Genomic DNA, 22490 nt, shown 5'->3' on the forward strand with positions numbered 1-22490 from the left:
CAGACACAGTGAGATTCCCTTGGAGAAACCAATGTTTCCTCTATGAGTGTTTGTCAGTTGGATGTAGTGTCTTGGCTAATGACTAGAGATGGTACCCACCTCCTCCTCTCAGTGCTGGGACCTAATCTTGCTTGAATGTATACAGACCCTAGGCATGCTGCTATACTCTGAGCTGATGTGTTAGTCCCTTTGTGTCTGGAAGACACTTCTTGCTATCATTCATCCCACTGGCTTTTACAATTTTTCTACCTTCTCTTCTATACATAGTTCTTTGAGCCCTGAGGGGAGGGACTTGATGGATACTTCCCACTTACGACTGAGTGTTTCAAGGCCTTTCACTCTGCACACTGTCCAGTCTGGATCTCTATTTTGTTCCCATCTGCTGAAGGAGAAACTTTTTCTGATAATGGCTGGATGAGACACTAATCTTTGGAGACAGCAGAATGTCATTAGGAATCATTTTATTACTATATTCCTTTAGTACAATAGTAGTTTTTGTTTTCTCCCTAGGTAGATGGCCAGTTTAGTCTCAGTTTCTTGGACATCCAGCCAGTATAACTGTACAACTTGTAGGCCAGAAACACAAGCAGATGAAAAGTGAATATTATACTAATATAACTAATTAAACTGTCATCTTTAGCGTAGAGAAAATTCATATTTATTTCATTACTTGTTCTTCATTGTGCCCAAGTTATACATACATACATATATACATACATACATTCATTCATTCATTACCAGACTGTAGTTTACCCTCCCTCTATTCCTCCCATCCCTGGCCCCTATCCACACCTCTGTTTCTCTTCAGAGAACACCTGAAATTCTCTCTTCCATGTCTTGTACTGTGTTGGTGAGTGTGCTGGCTAGTTTTATGTCAACTTGACACAAGCTAGAGTCCTTGGAGTGGAGAGAGCCTCAATTTAAAAAAAATGCTCCTAGAAGATTGGGCTGTAGGCATGCCTGTAGAACATTTTCTTAATTAAAGATTGATGTGGGAATGTCCAGCCCATTGTGGGTGAGACTACTCCTGGGCAGGTGGTCCTGGGTTCTATATGAAAGCAGGGTGAGCAAGCCCTGGGGAGAAAGCCAGTAAGCAGCACTCTCCATGACCTCTGTGTCAGCTCTCACCTCCAGGTTGCTGCCATGATGAAGTTCCTGTCCTGAATCCCTTTGATGATGAATGATGATGTGAAAGCACAAGCTAAACCACCCCTTGTCTCCTCAAGTTGCTTTGGTTTTATCACAGTGATAGTAACCTTAACTAGGACAATAAAACTTCCCTGTGATATCTTCATTCGACTTTCTAAAATTTTCATTTCCAGTTTTATCTGTTTATGTTTTCTTTAGTCATTCTGTTTCTACTTTCATGTCTTGAACTCTTTCCTTCATTTCACTCTGCTCTTTGTCTCATAGACTTCATGATGGGATTTATTCATAATCTCCTTAAGGTCCTTGAACATATTCACAATTAGTATTTTTGAATCCTTTTCTTATCCTTCAGTTACATAGCATTTCTCAGGCTCTACCACAGTAGGCTTGCTGGTTTCTGGTGGAGACATAGTGTCCTGGCTGGTTTTGTCTATGTGTTTATGCTGGTGTCTGGCATCGGGGTTGGGAAGATTGAGGTGACTCTTGCTGTTGGTATTAGGTCTGATCTTTGTTGGATGGTTGTTCCATTCTCTAGATTCTGTTGTGCTCACTGAATCTTAGGAAACTGTTTGTTGTGGAGTGCCAGATAGAGGGTGGTTCTGTAGATGCAGTGGGTAGCAGACTAGGAGAAAAAAGCTGTGAATTGTAAATGGCTTCAGGAAATAGCTAAGATCTCCTTTATACCCAGCGGTGGAATCCCCAGGGGTTTGGAGGTGTGGTGGGAAGAGGGGGTTTGCAAGTAGTTTGAAGTAAGCAGTTAAGTGTTTGGGGAGCCAGGGTGAAAGGGTTGAGGCGATCCTGGATCTGAACCAAGAGTTGGAGTCTCCACTGGATGGGTTTGAGGTGGAATGCGGGACTCCTGTAAACAAGTGGGTACTGAGCTGAGGGGGAGAATGGAGACAGCAGAAAGGAGGACAGAAGGAAGGAGTGATTCACCCCCTGAGTTCCTGACAGGAGTGGCCACTGGAAATAGAAAGTGTTAGTAGGTGTGGGCAGCTGACACTCAGGGACTGGAGGAGTGGGGAGGGTGGAGAGGCCCCTGCAAGCTGTCTGCTACAGGACTAGCAGGAGACTGGAATGACTACTGAGGAGGCATGCAGGAAGGAGAGTGGACATCCTTGGAGTCCAGGTCTGGTGTTTGCATTGAGGAGCCCAGGAGAGAAGTGTTTCTAGGTATAGGAGGCTGACCCAAAGGCCTTAAAACAATAGCAGCAACAACGCACCAAGTCTAGTGCTGTCCTAATAGCATTCATGGGTGGGTATGGGACTTAAAATTCATTATTTAGTGTGTACCTGATTAAATTTTCACTTTCTTTCAAATATCCTATACTAAAAAAACCCAAAAAACAAAACAAACAAACAAACAAAAACAGGAAAGGAAAATCCAACATAACAACTAAAAGAAACAAACAAAAGAACCAATGGTCATGTCTTTCTTCTTTCTTATTTTTCTTATTTTTTTTCCTTCAGTAAATAATTTGGAATAATAATGGGTTCCCTAACAGACGTCAGAAAGACAGTACTGATTATTAACATTATACTAAACTCGCGCTTCTGGTCATGGTAATTATGACATCTCTAGTAACTCCTGCTTTCCTAACAGTATCATTTAAGGCATCTCTATGACGATATGGTGAGAAAAGTTTCGTGGGTTTTCTTTTCTTTGCTCTTCTTTTGCCCTGAAGTCTTACTCTGTTGTCCAGGCTGGCTTCACAATCCCTGGCTCTACTGACTCTCCTGCCATAGCCTCCAGAGTAGCTGGGACTGTAATGAAATAATACCACAGCCAACCAAAAGGGAAGGAGTATGAAACTGGAAATACAAGGAGCCTGCTTAGAATTATTTCTACATTCTTTTTTTTTTAATTAAAAAAAAAATCTCTTGTATTTTTCTATTTCTACTTTTTTTTAAATTTATTACGTATTTTCCTCAATGACATTTCCAATGCTATCCCAAAAGTCCCCCATACCCTCCCCCCCACTTCCCTACCCACCCATTCTCATTTTTTTTTTTTTTTGGCCCTGGCGTTCCCCTGTACTGGGGCATATAAAGTTCTACTTTCTCATATGTTACTTTGTGTAAAGTTTTTAGGTCTAACTTTGGTGAAGCTGAATTTTACCAGTATATATATTCTATCTCTGTACCTTGTCCCATCCTGAATATCCACAGTGTGGTATACCATTGATAAATCACTCCATTTTCTCTATTGATAACCAGCTAAATGGACCCTACAACTTAATGACTTCCGCATACTTAGACAGCATTAATTTACAGTTACATAGGCCATTTAGAGAGCTTCTGAAGATGGACCCTGCTAACAGTGAGGAAGGATTTATCATGACTCTTTTCTTCTTTCTTCCTTTTTTTTGTTTGTTTTGTTTTGTTTTGTTTTGTTTTTCAAGATAGGGTTTCTCTTTTAGCCCTGGCTGTCCTGGAACTCACTCTGTAGACCAGGCTGGCCTCAAACTCAGAGATCCGCCTGCCTCTGCCTTCGAAGTGCTGGGATTAAAGGCATGCGCCACAACACCCTACTTTTCCTTTCTTCTTAAAGTGTTACATTTTAGAAAACACATTTAAGATTTTAATAATAATAACATCAAAAGAAATATCTAAGAACACATGAAAGGTACAATAATAATGTGAACATTGTTATATAACATTGGGTTTTAGATCATGAATAGTGTTGTTCAGTATTGGGGGAATTTTCTAGAAATACTAAAGACGGTAACAGAAGAAAGAGGGCAGTAAGACATGAAGGTGGTGTGGAAGGAATCACTTTGAGTGCATTGGAAGTTCTACTTTGCCTTATCAGTACAGCACAGCATAAATTCCCTACAGTTTGGGAAATGAGGAAACAGGGAAACAGTTATTTTTCAAAAGTAAAATAAAAGACAGTTCTAGTTCTTGTTAGCACTGACTGCTCTTCCGGAGGTCCTGAGTTCAAATCCCAGCAACCACATGGTAGCTCACAACTATCTGTAATGAAATCTGATGCCCTCCTCTGGTGTGTCTGAAGACAGCCACAGTGTACTTACATATAATAAATAAATCTTTTAAAAACGTAATCTTTTACTTTTTAAGATAAATAATAAAATAATTGATTCTTTCTTTGTGACTACAAATTGCAGCCTGCCAGTAAAAGAGGCTGGCTGAGAAAATGACCTGCTTGCTCACCCACACTTTGTTACTCTGTAACAGGTTGCTTAGTTACAAATGTATATGGGTTCTTGGGAATAATTTGACTTCTTCACCTTTGATACCTAAAATGTTTTTTGTGTGAATGTATTGGAAAGCATAGGGTTTTGTTTGTTTGTTTTTATAATCATTCACTAAAAGAAAAATAGAATGTAGTCACATTGTGTCTTCTATACTGCTTGAAAGGTTTTACTGGGATATATAAGTGGTGGAAGAAAAAATAAAATGGTTGAAACCTGAAGAAAAAAAAAGGAATGTTAATACATTAGAATCCCCATTGTTTGCTTTCTACTAATAATCAGAGAATAATTTTACTTAAAAAAATTGTTGTTCAAGCCGGGCGTGGTGGCGCACGCCTTTAATCCCAGCACTTGGGAGGCAGAGGCAGGCGGATTTCTGAGTTCGAGGCCAGCCTGGTCTACAGAGTGAGTTCCAGGACAGCCAGGACTATACAGAGAAACCCTGTCTCAAAAAAAAAAAAAAAAAAAAAAAAAAAATTGTTGTTCCTATTAAATAATGGTGAAAGTCTAAGTTGGGAGTCCTGTAAACAGAATGATCTCATAAGGTTTGAATAAAGCAGGCTTTTGTTTTTAGCATGATTCACCATTTTTAATAGTTTGGAGATCATTTACATTTCTGTGCATGCATCCTTTGTGAGTTCATTTCATACCTAACCTTTCAGTGATACACTTTATTCTCCTTAAGGAAACATTGCACGTCAGTTCTCTAAGGTGACTTATAGTAGCTCTTTCTGATAGACATATAGTATAAGCCACATATATTAAGTGTATTACAGTGTAATTTCAAATAACAGCATGAAAATGATTTCAGTAATATTACTTACCCTAAAAGTCAAAACATTACAACATTGTTGATGTGCTTATAAAAGGATAAAGAGATGCAAGATATGTTCTATGGGGGTGTGATGAATGTGTTGGGGCTGGGATGTCTCCAGGGGCCCTTGCCAAGGCATCCCTTCCCACTGAGGGAACAGCCACATGAAGGTATAGTATAGAGTTTATTCAGGGCATAGGGAGAAGAGTTAAGAGGGTAGTAGAGGCAGAGAGAGAAAGTAGAGAAGTAGAGGCCAGCCATGGCCATGAACATGTGAAGAGACGGGGAAGCAAGAGCAAGAAAGGGAGGAGGGGCAAGCAGGCCTACCTGGCTGTTGCCAGGTAACTGTGGGGTAGAGTTTAGACAGAATGCTAACAACTATAATCAATAAAAAATTGTTATATTGGCTCTTTTATTTTTTATCCTGAGGCTTCAAGATATATTACATATTCTACATTTCAAGTACATGTCTGTTCATACTAGCCATGTTTAAAATATTCAAGAACCACTGCATTTGGTCACTGTCCTGAGCAACATGGATTTAGAACATTGATTTATAATCACACAAAAAGGGTATTCCCTGCCTATGGAGAAGAGAATGTCTTCCTTCTCTTTGTATAACAATGTTTCTGATGTATATTTTACCTATGTGTGACCTGGCCCACTGTAGTAGCAATGTGTAGTTTTGAGGACTGAAGTAGAAAGTGTTAAAGTTGGGTTGAGGAAGCATTGTGATATAAATACTCAGTATAGGTCTGAGGACTATCTGCCATAGTGATAGAACTCCTGCTGGATGCTTTGTAAGGTCCTGGATTCCCCACTACCACAAAATAATAGTAATTCTTTGTGGGTTTTTTGTTTTGTTTTGTTTTGTTTTGTTTTGTTTTGTTTTGTTTTGTTTTTTGTCTTAAACATTTAAATTTAGGAACTGAGATTAAGAGCTAGTTATTGTATTTAGATTTTGGTTTGGAAGTAGTCTTTCTGACTCTGTCATTACAGGCTGAGCCACCGTGCCTGGCCCTGTCTTAAGCTTTAATCTTAAATTATTATGAAAAAATTTTGTGGAACAAATAACAGATTCATAAAGTTTCATAGCCAGTCATACATCTAAGTACCAGGCAGACATCTAAGTTCTTACTAAGCTGTTGTTGCCGTTGGCAACCATCTCTGAAGCAGCCTCTGCTCTCTGAAGCCCTTCCTGCCAGTGGGCTCAGTCTAGTGCTTAAGTGTAGTCTCTCTTACTCCTACTTAAATCCCAACGTGTGTCCTATGGAAATGACTGACAGGAGTCACTTTGGGTTATTACTTTGCAATGGAGGTATTAGCAGATGGATCTAAAATGGAAAGTACTGGGGGAGCATATTTTCTCAGAAACTGGAATTTAATATGTTCATTTTATTAAACTATAACCTATGCAAAAATAAACTGGGGATAAAATATATGGAAAAACCCATATATGCTTTTTTGAAGTAATTTTTAAGTTGAGTTTACCTACCCCTGAGCTCTGGTTGTATGTACTGAATTGAAGTATCACATGGAACTCTGATCTTGCCTTCAGTGAGCTTTTGTTTAGAAAAGTATTTACTCACAGAACAGGTTCTAGCAAGTGAGTTGAAGAAGCAATTTTTGAGTTCATTGATGCAACACCCCCTAACTCAGAAGGAAGAGGAGTGGGAAGCATGCTGCTTTGCTAAGGATATGTGATTGCTTCCCAGGAGCAGTGTGCGAGACAGCCAGTTCTAGGTTTGAAGAACAGGAGTGACAAGAATGTAATAATGTGACCAGTGGTGACATTTTTTATTACTCTGGAGTGAATGCAGTACACACATTTTAAAGTAGTTAAATAAGAGACATCGGAGGCAAACTGAGTAGCATATTACAGAAGTGTGGGTAAATGTCAACAAATGGGTCATTATTGTGAACTGGGAAGAGAAAAAAGAGAGATACTGAATTTGACTTGGGCAAAAAATGTAGAGAACACAGAAGACAAAGCAACTTGGTCTAATATTTAGCTCCCTAACTTCAGATGAAAACTTGTATTGAGAATTAAGTTAAAATCTACTAAAGCACGTTCATTTATTAGTTCTCATTGACTATTTACCATAGATAGTATACAACCCATCAGCTGTGAAAAGCAGGTTTACATAAACTATTTTTAATATAAGTTAGATGTGCACGTTAGATTATAATAAGGTAAACAAGTGACTGGAGGAGTGCCCTTGCAGTGACTTCATATGCTAAGTGGTTTGGAGCTGTATCTTAAAGATTCGAGGGAACTTAACAGACCTCCCAAATTTATGTCTCGAGCCTGTACATGTCTTCTTCTATCTGACTCCCTCCTCAACAATCCCTTTATAATACATAAAATAGACCATAAATTTAATATGTTTACAACTAAATTCCTGGTCGTTATTCCTTTAAACCTACTCCTCTCAAAATTGTTCCATGCTAGCAAGCAGATGGCTTTCCATTTGGGAGTACAAGCTGAAGCCCTGCACTGTAAGACTCTCCACCCTGCCCCTGCAGTCTTCTGTGTCTTCATCTCATGCTTTTGCTTTTCCTCTGTCCACTCTGTCCACTCTGTCCACAGCCAGCAGAGGCTCACTGCGCTCGATGGGGCTCTGGCTTCTCTTCATCCTGGTGACTTGGGTTTTTTTGTTTTGTTTTGTTTCTTTGTTTTTCTTTCACTTAAGACATTTCTTTGCAATGTCCTCTGTACTCATTCCTTACTCTCCCAGGTCTTTGCTCAAATGCCATCTTTTTGGTAAAGTTTCCCTGGTTACAATTGCATTCCTTATTCCTTTTCCGCTTACTTCCTGATCTCGTTTTTCTTGCTGCCACTCACCAGCTGACACCCATGTCTTGTACTTATTGGTATGTTTATTATGTTTCATCACACTGGAACATTAGCTCCATGAAAGGATGAATTTGGAGCTTTTTCATTCATTGGCTTATCCCTAGAGCTCAGGGCAGTGCCTGGAGCATATTAGGCACTCAATCAGATATTTCTGAAGTTAATGGTTTGGAGCCAGTGAGATTGATCAGAAGGTCAAGGTGCTTCCCACCAAGCCTGATGACCAGAGTTCAGTCCCTGGAGTTCATGTGATAGAAGGAGAGAACCAACTTCTGGAAGTTCTGCTCAGACTTCCACACATGTACCATGGCATTCACACAGGGATGCATTCATACATGCTAAACACACATATGTGCACAAACACACACATGAATGAATGAATAAGAGTAAAGAAATAATTCATGATTTGATACAAATTAGGATTATTTTGAATGAGGGAAATGACATGAATTTGAAGGGAACATGTGTAGGAGAATGTTCATGAATTTAGGAAAAAACTGGAAAAGAGATTCTGATAGGCAGTTTCATTGGAAAGACCTTCAGTAGCAGTTCAAAGATTATTTGGCTTAATTATACAAACACATTCAGAGTTTTTTAATGAAAAGTTGGACAATGAGCAATTTTCATTAATTAATCTATTTAGTCACTTTACATCTCAATCACAGCTTTCCGCCTCTCTTTCCACTCCCATTCCACACACTCTTCCTCCATCCCCTTCCCCTTAAGAAGAGCCTCCTTCCTCCTGGGCACCAACCTGCCTTAGCACATCAACTCACATCAGGACTAAGTACATCCTTTCCCACTGAGGCCAGTTCTTCCACAAGACTCCCTGAGCTCCACCTAATGATTGGCTGTGGGTCCCTGCATCTGTTTCCATTAGCTGCTGAGTGAAGCCTCTCAGAGGACAGTTATGCTGGGCTCCTGTCTGCAAACCTAGCAGAGTATCATTATAAGTGTCAGGAATTGACTCTATCCCATGGGGTAGATCTCAAGTTGGGCTAGTCATTAGTTGGCCATTCCCTCAAAACAGTCCTGTACAATAAAAGAAATTCTGGTGGTATCACTGTTCCTGATATCAAGCTTTATTGCAGAGCAATAGTAATAAAAACCCACCTGGTATTGGCATAAAAACAGACAGGTTGATCAATGGAATTGCATGGAAGACCCAGAAATAAACCCACATGCCTGCGGACACTTGATTTTTGATGAAAAGCCAAAACCATACAAAGGAAAAAAGAAAGTGACTTCAAAAAATTGTGCTGGCATAGCTGGATGCCTGTATGTAGAAGAATGCAAATAGATATGTATCTATTACCCTACATGCAACTCAAATCTGAGTGTAGCAAAGACTTCAACATAAAACTGGATACACTAAATCTAATAGACAAGAATGTGGGAAATAGCCTTGAACACATTGGTACAGGAGACACCTTCCTGAACAGAACACAAACAGTTCAGGTACTAAGATCAACAATTAATAAACAGGACCTCATGAAACTGAAAAGCCTCTGTAAGGCAAAGGACACCATCAGTAGGGCAAAATGGCAGCCTACAAAACATCTGACAGAGGTATAATATCCACAGTGTATAAATAATTCAGGAATTAGACACCAAAAACCCAAATAACCCAATTAAAAGTGTGATCCAGAGCTAAACAGAGAATTCTCAAAAGAAGAATCTCTACTGAGTGAGAAGCACTTAAAGAAATTTTCAGTATCTTTAGTCATCTGGAAAATGACTAATTCCATCTTACACCCATTAGAATGACAAAGATAAAAAAACTCAAGTAACAGCACATGCTGGTGAGGACATGGAGAAAGAGGAACACTCCTCCATTGCTGATGGGAGTGCAAACTTGTACAACCAATTCAGAAATTGATCTGGCAGTTTCTCAGAAAATTGGGAATAGTTCTACCCCAAGATGGAAAAGATGTTCTACCATATCACAAGGCGCAACTATGTCCAAAGCAGCTTTGTTTGTAATAGCCTGGAACTGGGAAGAATCCAGATATCCCTCAACCAAAAAACAGATAAAGAAAATGTGGTAGTTTCATAATGGAGGAATACTATTCAGCTATTAAAAACAAAAATATCCTGAAAGTTGCAGGCAAATAGATGGAACTAGAAAATATCATCCTGAGTGAGGTAATCCAGACCCAGAAAAATGCACATGGTATGTACTCACTAATAAGTGGATATTAATCATAAAGTACAAGATTACCATGGTACATCCATAGGCCCAAAGAAGCTAACGAGGAAGGGAGGGCCCAGTGGAGGATGCTTGAATCTCAGTCAGAAGGGGAAATAAGCATCAGAAATGGATAGAGAGAGGGAACTTGGTGGGAAAACTGTTGGGGAGGGGAATGAAGGTGGGAAGGGAATGAGGATTGGGGGTGAGAGGGATAGGAGAGAGAAGGGAAATCGGTGGTGGAGCATCTCTGGGACAATCCAGAGGCCTGGGATGGAGAAGGATCCTGCTAGGATATGGGGATGAGCCTAGCTGAGACTCCTAGACAGAGAGAATGTGGAGCCTGAAGTGTCTACCTCCTATAGCTAGGCAGGACTTCCAATGGAGGAAGGGGAACACAACCCCTCCCCACACACACACACACACTCACACACACACACACTCACACACACACACTCACACACACACACACACACTCACACGCACTCACACACACTCACACACACACACTCACACACACACACACATACACTCACACTCACACACACACACACACACACACACTCACTTCTATCCAAATTTGGCCTGCCTACAAGATATGTAGGGATAAAGACAATAAATTTTTTTAACTTTACAATCCAGGTGATTTCTGTCAGGGCTGCAAAGCTCTACCATGTAACACAAAAGCAACTATAGAGAAGATGTGATCCTGTGGCTGCTTCAGTGAAATATTATCAAACATGTTGGATCGTATTTAGCCTAGAAGCTACAGTGTGCCATCTCCTATGATTCAATGATGATGATTTTGAGAATTTTTTTTTTACATTGAACAATGTTTATTTGAGCAAAAAAGGGTTTGGGGAACCAGGTAGCACCCTGAAGCAAAGGAAGTTTAGAAAGCTCTACCCAGCAACCTGGAAGGCACATTTATTTAATTTTAATCTTATTTTTTATAATTATTTTAATGTATCTTAATTAAAATAGAATTACATCACTTTCCTATATCCCTTTCCTCCCTCAAGCCCCTCCCAGCAATCCTCTCTTGTAACCTTCCCATGTCCCTCTCCCATTCTTGAGTAATAGCTTCTTTTTCTTTGATTATTATAATTACATACATACATGTATACACAAATATATGTACATTTACATATATGCATTATACGTGTGTATCATATATGTGTATATCATGTATGTGTTTGTGTATGTATATGTGTATATATGTGTGTGTGTGTGTATGTATATATGTCTCCTGCTGAATCTGTTTGTTTAGTTTGTATGCATATGGTTTCAAAGCTGACCATTCTGTATTGGACAAGCAATAAGGGAAAAGCTAATTCTCTTCTCCCAGCAGTTTTTATTGCCTATGGTTCTTAGTCTAGGGGAGAACCCTGAGAAAATTTCTCCTTTCCATGTTAATATACCATTGATATTGCCATTGTTTGGGTCTTGTTTATGCAGCCATTTCTAGAAGAAACTATTTCCCAGCAGACTCCTGGTATTAAGACTCTTACACTGTTACCACCTGCTCTTGTGTGGTGTTCCCTGAACCAGAGATGCAGGAGCTATGATATAGATGTAGCCATTGGCACTGCTCTCCCCCAGGATCTGTTGATTTCTGTACTTTGTCCTACTGTAGTTCTTTGTGATGTTCTCCCATTTCAGTAAAAGAGGCTTCATTGCTAAGGGTTAGTAGCAGAAGCCAGCTAGCTTTCCACTACCAGTCATGATTTCTCTAGATACTTTTGAGTGAAAATATGCAAAATTTTCTTTGAAAGAAATATCTTTTTTCAGAAGTGTGGGAAGTAGATCTAGGGAACGCCAGGGCCAAGAAGTGGGAGTGGGTGGGTAGGGAGGGGGGGGTCTGGGGGACTTTTGGGATAGCATTTGAAATGTAAATGGAGAAAATACCTAATTAAAAAATAAATTAAAAAAAAAAAAGAGGCCGGGCGTGGTGGCACATGCCTTTAATCCCAGCACTTGGGAGGCAGAGGTAGGCGGATTTCTGAGTTCGAGGCCAGCCTGGTCTACAGAGTGAGGTCCAGGACAGCCAGGACTACACAGAGAAACTCTGTCTTGAACACCCCCCCCCAAAAAAAAGAGTATGGGAGCTATGGGGTGAGGGCAAGTGTTTGTGGGCTCCTGGAGCTGCTTACAAAGAAAGGCTGGTAGGAGCCTTAACCAGTTTTAAGGCTAAGAGGATGAAGTCAAAGGATGGAATATAGGTCATTTTCTAGGATCTGTTACATTGTTGATTATGGGAACAAGAAGACAGTCAGGTTCTCTAAAAGAGCCTATGAAAGAGAGTGTGAGAGCAATAGAGTGAAGGCTTCTAGCCAGGGCTGTGCTGCACTTGGAGGGGGGTGATACAGCAGGGGTGTGCTGCACTTGCAGGGGTCTGATACAGCAGGGGTGTGCTGCACTTGGAGGGGGGCTGATACAGCAGGGGTGTGCTGCACTTGGAGGGGGGCTGATATCATATTTGGGGGACTGAGAGTCTTGTCTATAACAGAACTTGCAATTAAATTTCATATCCTAAATAAAGTTATAGATAAATGGTAGATAATGAGATTTTTTACAAGTTTCATAATCAGTACGAATTCTGTACTTGTTGTTCCAGCCTTACATAATTCCATGTGGGTGTCTCATCGGTCTATACTGTGCTTTTGGATATTCCATTTTAAAACTTTTTTATGCTTAGTTATGTATTGTTAATGATTAATATAAAATTTATATTATGAAATTAGCTTAACAATAAACCATATTCCATATATATATATATATATATAGTAAATACAATCCAATTAAATCCCAGGAGATTCCTAAAAAATACTCTTAAGTAAATAAGCATAATAATGTTATATGAATTAATTTTAACCCTGTTTGAAAGTTTTAGCCATATGTGTATGTATATATACATGAGATGTAGAAAATAAGATGATTGTAAAATAGTTTTACAGTACTTTTGTTTTGTCTTGTGAGGTTTGTAAAGCATGAGTCCTTTGGCTTACTCTCTATTATCGCTGCAGGTTCCAAGAGTCAAAGGCGTATGCTCATGCCTGTGGGGCTGTCTGTCTCTCCAGCCTCTGCGTTTGCTTCAATAGCAGTTGTAACTTCCTATTTGTTTATATTACTAGTGCCCATTATCTCTTCCTAAATTACAACTTACCTGAATATTGAAATCTAGAACAAAAGACCTAATGGAAATTATAGTCCAAATATAGAAGTGGAAATGTGTTGAAAGCAAGAGTGAACTATAAGCTTTTGGGGTTATTTATGTTAAGCCCTACATGACATGTTAAGTCATTGTTAATAAAAAATAAATAAATGTCTTAATGTGATGATGATTTAGTAAGAACTATTAATTCTCAGATAGTTTTGTAAGTATGCGTTCTTTTACAAGTGAATTTTGTTAAGTGTTCTTAGAATTACATTGAAGGCTTTTATCGGTAGGCACAGTTCAACAAATGCCCTCTTGTATTTAAATTTTTGGTGCATCTGTAACTTAGAATTTTTAAAATCAAGGTTCCCATTAATGATAATATTTATACATAGAATTCTGTGTTATAGGAACTTTATACAAATCCTGAGCTTTAGAAATGACAAGTGAGGTGACTAGGGCCACAGAAATTAAATTATTTAAGAGCATGTGATAGTAAATTAAATATACAAGACTCAAACTCAATTATTCCTTCCACTAGATCAGATTGAAAAAAAATTATCTATTGCCTATTTGCATGATTTTTTTGTTTTAATCTATTTGATATCATAGGTTTGTACAGTACTTATTAGGTTCTTTTACAAATGTTAGAGATCATTTTTTACTTCAACTTTAAAAATTATGGTTTTTATTATACTAAAGAAAACAATGTATAAAATATATAAAGATCATGCTTTATCTACTAATTAAAAAGAATTAAGTTTGAGCCTCAATATGAAACCTTCCACTTAAGTTGAGTTATAAATACATAATACACGTTAGTCAAATATTCAAAAGTTTTGATTTGGTCCTAGTAAAATAAAATTTTAAGTTAATCTGTATGAGAAGATAAACATGGTTTTTCACATCCTATTGTTCATCAGCTTTTTTTTTCTAGAGAGAGCTTTATATTTTCATATTATAAAATATATCATTTTGTGCAATGGTAAAGAACTAAAATTTCACTTTCCTACCTCTCCACCTTCATGTCTTGTTCCCTAACTATAGTGCTACATCTTAATTGTCAAGGTTTCACATTTGAATGAAAGGAAAGTCAGTGTAAACTTATATTCTGAAGCAGCAGGTTGGCTCTTTTTTACCGTCTCATTTCTTTAGATTAGTGCGTTGGCATTTGATGTGCTTGCCCAGGTGGAGGGGAGCGATGGTTTTAGTTCAGTGGGGAGACATGGTGGCTAATGAAGGAGAGTCACACAGCCTGCCTGCACAGGCCGTTCCCATCAGTGGGGATTGTACCTCAGAAGAAAACTAAAGCATATGTGTGGTCACAACCAATCCTTGTCATTATGCCATGAAAGCCTTGGGATTGTGATCAAAGCCATGAGCTTATCCCGAATTGTGACATAACCTCTGTTTGAACCTATGACATTTTTATTTTAGGAGATGATACACTAAAGTCCAACCATGTCACCTGCCTCTAAAACCTATCTGCCTAATTAACTAATAGAAATTAAAATTATTGTCATCAAGCTGGAAGAAAATGTGGCTTGCGAATATATGTGTCTTCTGTCAGTGTGTTTCTTGTCATTTCCCACTGATGTTTTAAAGTATCGCTCGCTGAACATGTGGTTTTTATCCAGAGCTGAGGATTCTGTTCAGATGAATATAAAACATATTTCACTTTGTAAGTGTGCATTTAAAGTATCAGAAAGACATAATCTTTGACTCTGTTACTAAATTTCATCTGTCAAAGAAAATAATTTTGAATGGGAATATCTAGTATTCTATCACAGCGTGATTCTTAGGGGAATGCTGTTTTTAAAGGGATCTCTGCTAGATGCCTGGATACTCTCATTGCCCATAATAATGTATTGCCTCTACAGATATGTGCTTCTTGGGTTTATATTGCTGTCTTGATTAAGTTCATGTTTGTTTAATATTAAGAGGGGATTCAACTTTCATCAATTTATGGTATTTACTTATCTTGAGATTGTAGTATGTTTCAACTTTTCATGTTCCCCTCTTAGTAATTTAGTTGTGCTTATATGATTATGTCCTTCATAACATATGTAAAATCTTAATTATAGCTCCTCAGTGTTAATTTTGTAGATAGACGTGTTCTTTTTAAGTTTGTGTTATTCCAAATTGTCCCCTTTTTCTGTGTTTTCATGGAAAAGAGATAGCTAAGGTGTTAGGCCTGGGCATTTAGAGTTTTCACAGTGTACTTTTCCTTTTCTCTTTATTTTTGACTCTAAGCCAGTTGAATGTCTTCTCATTGATCATTAAAAATGAATGACATATGCATGTCTTAGGATACCTTCCTTATCAGGAATGCCCTTGTCTTTCTCCTCTGCTATTTTTTTTTTATTTAAATGATGCTTTTCTTTATTTTTGTTCACGTGTGCGAATGCAGGTGCATAGATACCACAGCAGCCATGTGAGGACCAGAGGATAACTCCCTTCCACATTGTTTGAATAGGGCTTTCTTGGGTTTGCTACTAACTGCCAGACAACCTGGCCCAGACGCTCTCAGAGATTCTTCTGTCTCCACCCTCTCTCTCTCTAGGAACAGTGGGATTAGAATTGTGCCCCACAGCATCAGGCTTTAACATGGGAGCTGGGGCTCTAAACTCAGGTCCTCTGTGCAGCAAGCACTTTACCTACTGAGACTTTCCCCTAATCCTCAATACCCTTTCTCTTTCAGTTGTTAATTTAACAGATTTTTACTCAAGGCCCAATGTGTTGTACACTGTATATGGGCTGGAGTGTGAAACTATGAACAAAATACTCAGGGTATACCTTTTCTTAGTGTCTTCGTTTCAGAGGAAAAATGCAAACAGATAATTATAAACAGGCTGCAGCTCTGAGCTGGGAAAGGAAAGAGTGCTCTTTGACCTCAGCCCTCTGTGAGCACCCAACTTGGAGGCTTCGTTTCCCTTCCTTTGAATTCTGAAAGCTGTCTGTTTCTACCGAGTTTTGCCTTATAAATGACTCTCTTCTTGTACTCTTCACAGACCTCTCACTTTGATCTGTGTTTTATATATGGACAGAAAATACTTCTTTCTCTGTTCAAACCTTAACACAATTACCTGTAAAGATTAAGAACTAAGTAATTAATTTTGAAATTATGTATTGTGTCACCCTTTTTATCTACCCAAGGTTTAAACCAAACAACCTTATTGACCAGTAATATGAACCTTGAGAGGTTAAGTCATGAAGCCATAGGAGAGCCATAAGTTCAAGAACAACCTGGGCTGCATAGTGAATTCCAGAATAGCCTGGACTACAGTGGGAATCCTTGTCTCAAAAAAGTCAGAAAAAGTAAAAACAAAGGAGTTTACTATGTTTTATTCTTTCACTACCAGGTGATATTTGTATTGTATTTCTATTTCTGCCTATACTGAATTCTTCCTACCATTTTGTGTCCCAGAAGTGTACTATCAGTTAATTTATAAACAAATCATTATTAAAATACACATACAACATATGGTCAACTCAAAAGTACAAAAATCATTCCAGTTTGACTCTAACCTTGGTTCACATGAGGGTGGTAGAAAACTCCCCCATAATCACTAACATGTCAGGGCCGTTTCTCTAGGGCCTGAATGACAATCTGGGTTTAGGGAGTGCCTAGAAAATTAGTCCTTCTGCCTTCCAGCCATTCAGCTCTTTAGTCTTATGGAGGCAGGCATCTTCGCCCCTTATACCATGTATCTTTTAGGAAGTCGTTTGAATGCCAATTCCTTATTGTCTGGTGTTAGCCTCTCAAAACAAAACAAAACAAAAACAACAAAACATACATTGGGCCACCATGCAGGCTCAGTGGGAAGGGTATCCCCTCTGAGGGATACTTGCCTGGCTAAGAAGTAAAGTCCAAAGCCAAGCAGTTGTTGTTGGGCAGTGGTGGCGCATGCCTTTAATCCCAGCACTTGGGAGGCAGAGGCAGGCAGATTTCTGAGTTCGAGGCCAGCCTGCTCTACAGAGTGAGTTCCAGAACAGGCAGGGCTACACAGAAAACCCTGTCTTGAAAAAAAAAAAAAAGAAGAAGAAGAAGAAGAAGAAGAAGAAGAAGAAGAAGAAGAAGAAGAAGAAGAAGAAGAAGAAGAAAAGAAAAAAAAGAGGAGGAAGCAGGAGGAAGGAGAAGGGAGGAGAAGAGGAAGAAGTAGAAAGGAGAGAGAGAGAGAGAGAGAGAGAGAGAGAGAGAGAGAAAGAAAGTAGTAGTAGTAAAATCCGATCTGTCGTCACTCTGTCCACCAAGTCCAGAGCTTCCTTTTTCTCTTCATACAAAAGCATCCTGCTTACCCTCATATATCCTCCTGTGCTGTCCCACCCTGCCATCCCTTCTCCTTCCTTCCAGGCTAAACAAACCTGACCATAAGTTTTAAGAAAGGTGTTTTCATTAATCTTTGGAAAAAATCGTATACCCATCTCTAGCCTCTGTTCATTCTGTCAGTAAGTCTGGTTAGTGTGTGTGTGGGCGGGGGATGTTCCATGGTGTGCATGTGCAGGTAAGAGGACAGCTTTTGGGAGTCAGTTCTACCATTGGTCCATAGGGAGGTCAAACTCAGGTCTTTGGGCTTATGCAATGAGAACTTTTACTGATCCGCCACCTTGTGCAGTTGTTGTTTTTTAAAGACAGGGTTTTACTATATAGCCTAGACTGACTTTATCCTGTGGTCCAAGATCGCCTTTCCTTCCTGGTGACTTGTCTTTCTTCCTTCATCTTTCTGAATTAGTCATTTATAAGGTCGAGTCACTAGCTCACCTTATAAAGTTGTTATGAAGATGAAATATGAAAAAGTTTATTAGAAATCTAAGGTCTAATCTAATCTAACATGCCATTAATGGTTAGCTTATACAAAGCTATTATTACTCTTTTTTACATAAAGAAAATATGCACTTGCCCTTCTTTCTTTTGCAATTAGAGATTAGAGTTACAGACATGGCTTAGAGATGGGGTTCTAAAAACTTTTGTGAGAGCTATCTAATTTAAAGTTAAACTTTTAACAAGGTTCTTCTTTGAAATATAAATGTTCACTTTAAAAGTCTTTCAAGTCTAATGATCATGCAGTTGTGGGGCATTTGAAGGACAAGCTCATTCTATCCTGATTAGTTAATTATCATGATTGTAAACAAAAGACAAGCAATTCAGAGTCAAACAGCATTCCATGTGGACTATGAAAGTGATAATAGCTTAATTCTTGCTGGATCTTTTCTCTTTGCTCTGGCAATTTCATACTGACCTTGTCCAAAATCTGATGACCTCTCTATTTTACTACTGTTTGGAAATTCAGACTTGTGATAGCTGGCCCTAAGGGGGCTTCTGAAAGACTACTGAGGCGCACTGACCCATGTCAAGACTGGATTTCAAGTCTGTTGTACAGGGCCTCTGAAAAAGTTACATAAGGGCCTCATGGCTACAAAGGCTGCATTTTTCCCCTTTTTAAATATTGGTATTACAGTCGTTATATTTAATTTAATCAGTTTCTTATGCAGGTTATTTTCTAGGCTGATGATTTTGATATTTGATTAAAGGTAGTTCTTAAAAACTTATGTTTTGATGTGAAATTTACTGTTTATCTATAGCTAAAATGCAAATAACTATTTTCCTTGTTGATAAAGAGGCCAAAGTAACAACATTTTAACTCTTATTGTAAAAAGGTTGTTTTCTGCTACAAATGCTAGATATTTCACTTTTTAAAATCTATCTTGGGTTATTATTGTTATAGCATACAATCTCTGTTTTTATCTTTTTTTTTTTTTTTTTAAAGATTTATTTATTGACTATGTGTAAGTACACTGTAGCTGTCTTCAGACACTCCAGAAGAGGGATGGTTGTGAGCCACCATGTGGTTGCTGGGATTTGAACTCTGGACCTTCGAAGAGCAGTCGGGTGCTCTTACCCACTGAGCCATCTCTCCAGCCCCTCTGTTTTTATCTTGATGGCCCTCAATTATTACTTGCTTATTTGAATGTAAGACTTTCTGAGGTTTCAAGATGTGTCCTGGAGGAAAGCCTGTGGGTATGTTTATTAAGATGCTGGGTACATTTTCCTCTAAACAGAAAGTTGTTGAACAAAGAGAAAATATTCCCTACATATTTTTGTTGTTGTGCTTCTGTGTAATAGGAAATAATCAGAATGTGTTACTTATATCTAGTCTATATCCTATATTTTATGATATAACACTTCTCTCATTTTTATATAGGAATTGATTCCTGAATTTTATTATCTCCCTGAGATGTTTGTCAACTTCAATAATTATAACCTTGGAGTGATGGATGATGGGACAGTGGTGTCTGATGTTGAACTTCCTCCTTGGGCCAAAACCTCGGAAGAATTCGTTCGCATAAACAGACTGGTAAGATAGTCATCACCTGCTCTGTCATGTGTTGATGTAAAACATTAACCCCTGCCTTTCTTTCTGTACAGTGCTTAGCTGATAGGAACTGCTGAACATTGCATACTACTTCACTAACAGCCATGTACCTCTTAAAATTGCATTAAATTAAAAGTAGAATGATCTGTTTCATGCAAAATTTAGGTTGCTCTTAATATGTTCTTAACAATTTAAAATTATAACCAATCAATGTTAGAGAATCTGGAATCACTTGTGTTTTTAAGCATGAGTCTCTCTTGACAAGGAAGGATCATTTTGGGTTCAGGCTAGAAGATTAATAACAAACAACATGTTCAAGTTACATCATGTACATATAGTTTGAAAGACCACTTTATACCATATTTTGAGTATGAAAACTTAAAAACATATTACTTACTGTGCTTAAAAACACCATGTTATTGTCCTATTATGTAATTTTCTACATTATATGTTTTGTGAGAATGTACAAATTTATTGTTTTTCATTTTGAAGTTTTATAAAAGTTTAGAATGAAGGGGTATTCTCAGTATTTAAGACTGTTGTCTTTGCATTCTCCCTTTTAATTTCAGGCTATACAGATGTGCCAGGTGAATACATACATACCCATAAAATAAGTAGATCTTTAAAAATTTCAATATAATTTTAGTTACCTGGTGTTTTTATTAAAGACCATACATTAAACAAAAAATACATTTGGGTTTTCCAGATAGCATTCCTTATTTTCATACCAGTAATTATATTTTAACTTTATCTTCCAGAATCTAATTATAATACCTCTATTACTGACATATCACATTTATACATAATAAATACACTACGGGGTAGTGGAGAGATAGACTTCAGAGTTCAAGCAGAGTCCCCAACCGTGAGTCACTCACATTGTCAGTGATGGGATCCTAGGCAACTTAGTAATTCCTTAATATAATACATGTGAGAGACATAAAGCATTTTACTCATAGCCCAAGTATTTTTAAGATTCTCACTGTCACTTTGACTAATATGACAGGAAAAGATAAAGCTTAGCTCTGAAAGAAGCTGGAGGAAAATGCCAGTTATTAAGTAAGGCTGCACCTATGGTTGTGTTGTTCTGAGAAGTTATTACAGGTACATTTGTAATACGACTCCTTTTATCTTTGTGTTCTTTTAGGATAGATTCATTGAGCTATAATTTGCATCCTATAATAATCAACATTTTTAAAAATGTACTTCTTAGTGAGCTTCAATAAATTAGTACATTGTCAATGCACTACGATCCAGCTTCAGAATGCTCCCCTTAGATGCAGAGTGTTCTCGTGGGTCACTCTGTATTCAGCCTGCAATCCCAGTCCTGCCCCAGTCTACCACGCATTGTATCTCTGTAGGTTTACTTTTATAGACATTTAAATCAGTGGCATCATACAGAACTGTCATCTTGTGTCTGGCATCTATCACTTTGTATGATGTTCTTAAGATCTATCCATGTTGCTGCATATGGCAGTAATTAATTTCTTTGCATTGCTGTTGATTATTATTGGCTATTATATAGATATGCCATATATTAGTTATTTTAGCAATTAAGGAACATCTGTTTTTGTTTTGTTTGAGGAGATTTCTGAGAATGGTGATATTCCTTGGAATATGTTGCCTATGGGTCTGGTTTGTGTTCCTATCAGTGTTTGAAATTTGAGTTTTTCTGTGTCCTTCACAAGGCTTGCTAGTGTCAATATTATACACTTAAGATATTCTAGTCAGTACCTGTTGTAATTTACTCTGCTCTTTAGACCAGCAATGTTTAACTTTTCTCTCACAGGCTTTGTTGATACTCAAATGCTCTTTGATGAACTGTCTCCTATTTTTAAGTTGGACTCATGTTTTTATGACCAAATATTTGTAAATGGTCTTTATATAGTCTTCCTAATAGTCCTTTAATCCAAAGTATGTTTTGAAAATATTTTTTCAACTACTTCCTGACTTATCTTTTAATTTTATAGTAGTACCTTTTGAACAGAAATTATTTTAGGTGGCAGAAGGACTGAAGCTCAATGTACCAATAGCATGACAAAAAAAAATGGTATTAATTATCCCTGTATCTTGAGGATATATTTATAATTTTAAAAAATAATTTTCACAGGCAGTAGTAGCATATACCTTTAGTCCCAGCATTAGGTAGGCAGAGGCAGGCAGATTGCTGAATTCAAAGATAGCTTGGTCTATAGTGGGTTCCAGGACAGCCAAGAGTTCCAGGACAGCCAGCGCAACACAAAGAAACCCTGTCTTGAAACCCACCTCCCAACCCAAATCATTTTCCAACTATTTCATTGTAAAACTAGTTTCAAAAATATTATTTAAATGTGTAAGTTTCAGTCCAGGGATATATTTCACTGGTAAAATACTTGATTAGCAAGCATTACACCCTCAGTTGATGCCTATACCCTATCCTCAAACATATATGAAATAAAAATTTAGGCTCAAGGAAACTAGTTTTTAAGTAATAATTTACCATAATTAGTATTACTAACAGTGTGAAAGGGGCTTGTTAATGTCTTTAATTTTAAAGTTCTAAAAGACATATTTGATTAAATTATATTTCATAATTTTTCTAGTATTTTCATATTTAAGAAACATTAACTGTGTTACCAGAAGCAAGGCCTTCTCCTGAGAGCAGCACTGTTGTCTGTGCCCTGCCGTTTTCACCTGTGAACATCCAAGTCTGCTCGGGAGATGGTTCGTTTTGGTTTGGTTTGGTTTGGTTTGGTTTGA

The 22490-nt window shown here is 38.0% G+C and overlaps 1 protein-coding gene across 10 annotated transcripts in view; it reads left to right on the plus strand.

Annotated features, from left to right (window-relative positions):
* The window catches only part of Lrba (LPS-responsive beige-like anchor), a 559239-nt gene that overhangs the window by 421402 nt on the left and 115347 nt on the right, over positions 1 to 22490 (plus strand). For all 10 annotated transcript variants that reach the window (XM_006502347.4, XM_006502349.4, XM_006502350.4 and 7 more), the window contains one exon: positions 19581 to 19733. In XM_006502347.4, the coding sequence (XP_006502410.1) occupies positions 19581 to 19733 (153 nt within the window). The remainder of the gene's footprint in view (positions 1 to 19580; positions 19734 to 22490) is intronic.

This window comes from Mus musculus, chromosome 3, assembly GCF_000001635.26.
Source record: "Mus musculus strain C57BL/6J chromosome 3, GRCm38.p6 C57BL/6J".
Taxonomy (NCBI): domain Eukaryota; kingdom Metazoa; phylum Chordata; class Mammalia; order Rodentia; family Muridae; genus Mus; species Mus musculus.